Below are 3,860 nucleotides of genomic sequence, written 5' to 3' on the forward strand. Positions count from 1 at the left end.
CAACTGAAAGTCACTGAAAGTTTCCAAGCATGAGAATGACATCATCAGTGTTTTCAAGATACTCGCTTGTCAGTCGGTCTGCAAAATCCACTGAAGCAGGGAGGATGAAAGGAAGTCAGCCCCCCCTAAGTGAATACGAAATATTGCACAGGCTCAAGATAAGGAGGGTTGGCGCTGGCGGACAGCTGCGAAGGGAAGGAGGACCGCGGGCTGCGGCCTCACCCGATGGGGGGCGGGGGCGCGGGGTGGGTAACCAGGGCTCCTGGGCCGTGGGGGGCCGGGGGTGGGGGGTACCAGGGCTTGTGGGCCGCAGGAGGGGGTGCAACCAGGCCTCCTGGGCCTCAGGGGGCCGCCGGGGCTTAGGGGGGCAACCAGAGCTCATGGCCGGTGGGGAGCCTGTGTGCTTTGGGGTAAGGGGTGGGCAAGCAGGGTTTGTGGGCTGCGGGGGTGCTGGTGTGTTTGGGGGAGTGGAGTTGGTGGGCAAGCAGGGCTCGTGGGCTGCGGAGCAGGTGCGCTGGGTCGTGGGGGGGCAGGCAGGGTTCGTGGGCCACGGGGCCGGTGCGCTGGGTCGTGGGAGGGGCAGGCAGGGCTCGTGGGCCGCGGGGCCGGTGCGCTGGGTCGTGGGGGGGCAGGCAGGGCTCGTGGGCCGCGGGGCCGGTGCGCTGGGTCGTGGGGGGGCAGGCAGGGCTCGTGGGCCGCGGGGCCGGTGCGCTGGGTCGTGGGGGGGGCGGGCAGGGCTTGCGGGCCGCGGGGCCGGTGCGCTGGGTCGTGGGGGGGAGTAGGCAGGGCTCGTGGGCCGCGGGGCAGGTGCGCTGGGTCGTGGGGGGGCAGGCAGGGCTCGTGGGCCGTGGGGCCGGTGCGCTGGGTCGTGGGGGGGAGTAGGCAGGGCTCGTGGGCCGCGGGGCCGGGTGCGCTGGGTCGTGGGGGGGCAGGCAGGGCTCGTGGGCCACGGGGCCGGTGCGCTGGGTCGTGGGGGGGCAGGCAGGGCTCGTGGGCCGCGGGGCAGGTGCGCTGGGTCGTGGGGGGGGCAGGCAGGGCTCGTGGGCCGCGGGGCCGGTGCTCTGGGTTGTGGGGGGGAGTAGGCAGGGCTCGTGGGCCGCGGGGCAGGTGCGCTGGGTCGTGGGGGGGCAGGCAGGGCTTGTGGGCCGCGGGGCCGGTGCGCTGGGTCGTCGGGGGGGCAGGCAGGGCTCGTGGGCCACGGGGCCGGTGCGCTGGGTCTTGGGGGGGGGGCAGGCAGGGCTCGTGGGCCGCGGGGCAGGTGCGCTGGGTCGTGGGGGGGCAGGCAGGGCTCGTGGGCTGCGGGGCAGGTGCGCTGGGTCGTGGGGGGGCAGGCAGGGCTCGTGGGCCGCGGGGCCGGTGCGCTGGGTCGTCGGGGGGGCAGGCAGGGCTCGTGGGCCGCGGGGCCGGTGCGCTGGGTCGTCGGGGGGGCAGGCAGGGCTCGTGGGCCGCGGGGCCGGTGCGCTGGGTCGTCGGGGGGGCAGGCAGGGCTCGTGGGCCGCGGGGCCGGTGCGCTGGGTCGTGGGAGGGGCAGGCAGGGCTCGTGGGCCGCGGGGCAGGTGCGCTGGGTCGTGGGGGGTCAGGCAGGGCTCGTGGGCCGCGGGGCCGGTGCGCTGGGTCGTGGGGGGGGCAGGGCTCGTGGGCCGCGGGGCAGGTGCGCTGGGTCGTGGTGGGGGCAGGCAGGGCTCGTGGGCCGCGGGGCCGGTGCGCTGGGTCGTCGGGGGGGGCGGGCAGGGCTCGTGGGCCGCGGGGCCGGTGCGCTGGGTCGTGGGGGGGCAAGCAGGGCTCGTGGGCTGCGGAGCAGGTGCGCTGGGTCGTGGGGGGGCAGGCAGGGTTCGTGGGCCACGGGGCCGGTGCGCTGGGTCGTGGGAGGGGCAGGCAGGGCTCGTGGGCCGCAGGGCCGGTGCGCTGGGTCGTGGGGGGGCAGGCAGGGCTCGTGGGCCGCGGGGCCGGTGCGCTGGGTCGTGGGGGGTGGCGGGCAGGGCTCGTGGGCCGCGGGGCCGGGTGCGCTGGGTCGTGGGGGGTGGCGGGCAGGGCTTGCGGGCCGCGGGGCCGGTGCGCTGGGTCGTGGGGGGTGGCGGGCAGGGCTCGTGGGCCGCGGGGCCGGGTGCGCTGGGTCTTGGGGGGGGCAGGCAGGGCTCGTGGGCCGCGGGGCCGGTGCGCTGGGTCGTGGGGGGGCAGGCAGGGCTCGTGGGCCGCGGGGCCGGTGCGCTGGGTCGTGGGGGGGCAGGCAGGGTTCGTGGGCCATGGGGCCGATGCGCTGGGTCGTGGGGGGGGGCAGGTGCGCTGGCTCGTCGGGGGCCAGGCAGGACTCGTGGGCCGGGGGGCAGGTGCGCTGGGTCGTGGGGGGGGCAGGCAGGACTCGTGGGCCGCGGGGCCGGTGCTCTGGGTTGTGGGGGGGAGTAGGCAGGGCTCGTGGGCCGCGGGGCAGATGCGCTGGGTCGTGGGGGGGCAGGCAGGGCTCGTGGGCCGCGGGGCAGGTGCGCTGGGTCGTGGGGGGGCAGGCAGGGCTCGTGGGCCGCGGGGCCGGTGCGCTAGGTCGCGGGGGCCGAGGTCCCGTCCCCCTTGGCAGGCGGTGCAGACCACCCTCGGAGGAGACCGTCAGGGCCGAGAGGGGGTTAGTTGAGGACGGTCGCACCGCTCGTCAAGGGCACGCAGGTCCCTTGGGTGCGGCCCTGCTCGGCGCATGGAAGGCGGGTGCGTGGCCGCCGCGCTGTGGCCGTGGTCCCTGGCGGCCTCGATCCCACCTGCCCCCGCCCATGACCCACTCCGGGACCGGCCTGGACCCTGCCAGTCGCAGCTCGAGCTCCCCGCGCCGCTGTCGGCGGCAGACGCCCTCTCCGTGTGGTTTGTGTTAGGGGAGCCCCCATCTGGTCTACACGTCATTGAAGCGGTAGAATTAGCAACCGTGAGACTGATAACTGAAGTTCCAGAAGTTTCTCCAATACATCCCTTTACAAGCTTTGGCAATTGTCAGTCAAGGGCTAGATGAAAAAGCGCTGTGTCCTTCCCTGTGGTCATTTTTCCAAACAGGGAAATGGGTTGAGAAAAAGCAGCAGCAGCCAGAAGACAGACGTGCTCAGGCTACGACCCGGTCTCTGGAGGTAGTGGATTGGTTCTTGGGCATGGACCAGCGGCAGGTAACCCTGATGCCCTCCTGTTTTTTTTGTTTTGTTTTGTTTTTGTTTATTGTTTTTGTTTTTTATTTATGATAGACATAGAGAGAGAGAGAGAGGCAGAGACACAGGAGGAGGAAGAAGCAGGCTCCATGAAGGGAGCCCGATGCGGGACTCGATCCTGGGACTCCAGGGTCACGCCCTGGGCCAAAGGCAGGTGCTAAACCACGGAGCCACCCAGGGATCCCCCCTCCTGCGTTTTAAGGGAACCGTAAGCTTGCTCCGTAACATCCCGCCTTGAGAAGCCCTGGGACTCCTGAATCCCACCGACAGGTGCAAGGTGTGGATGCGGCCTCTGTGCGGCCCAGAAGCGCGGCCTCCCCGCAATTCGACTTCATCATCTGGGAGCACAGTCTGTGCTATTTCAAATTTAAAACCAAATGACTTTTTTCTTTGAGTTAACTATGTAGTCCATCGCCATGACTGTTCCGCGGATGAGTTCCTTTTTTTACTACACACATTTATAGATCTATGCCCATTCAACTTCGTCCATACCTTTGTTTAAATCCCTTCTTTTCCTACTTATATTTTGGTCCGTGCATCTAACGCGAGGTGAGAAGAGCTACATTTCTGTGTCTACTATTGTCTGTCTGCTCATGTGCTTCTTGAAGGTTTGGCTTTCAGTGTTGTGATGTTATGATATTTACATATGTGTGACAACTCTGTCCTCCTTGTGGGCTTGTGAAG

At 69.7% G+C, this 3,860-nt stretch overlaps 1 protein-coding gene across 1 annotated transcript; it reads right to left on the reverse strand.

Moving 5' to 3' along the window:
- Positions 1 to 359: 359 nt before the first annotated feature.
- Positions 360 to 2,685, reverse strand: LOC129519309 (uncharacterized). The gene is made up of 2 exons (XM_055339705.1): positions 2,636 to 2,685; positions 360 to 2,208 (listed from the first exon to the last, which is right to left on the reverse strand). Exons 1-2 carry the CDS (start codon positions 2,683 to 2,685, stop codon positions 360 to 362), a joined length of 1,899 nt encoding a protein of 632 aa, XP_055195680.1.
- Between the last annotated feature and the right edge of the window lie 1,175 nt (positions 2,686 to 3,860).

This window comes from Nyctereutes procyonoides, unplaced genomic scaffold (genome assembly GCF_905146905.1).
Source record: "Nyctereutes procyonoides isolate TBG_1078 unplaced genomic scaffold, NYPRO_anot_genome, whole genome shotgun sequence".
Taxonomy (NCBI): domain Eukaryota; kingdom Metazoa; phylum Chordata; class Mammalia; order Carnivora; family Canidae; genus Nyctereutes; species Nyctereutes procyonoides.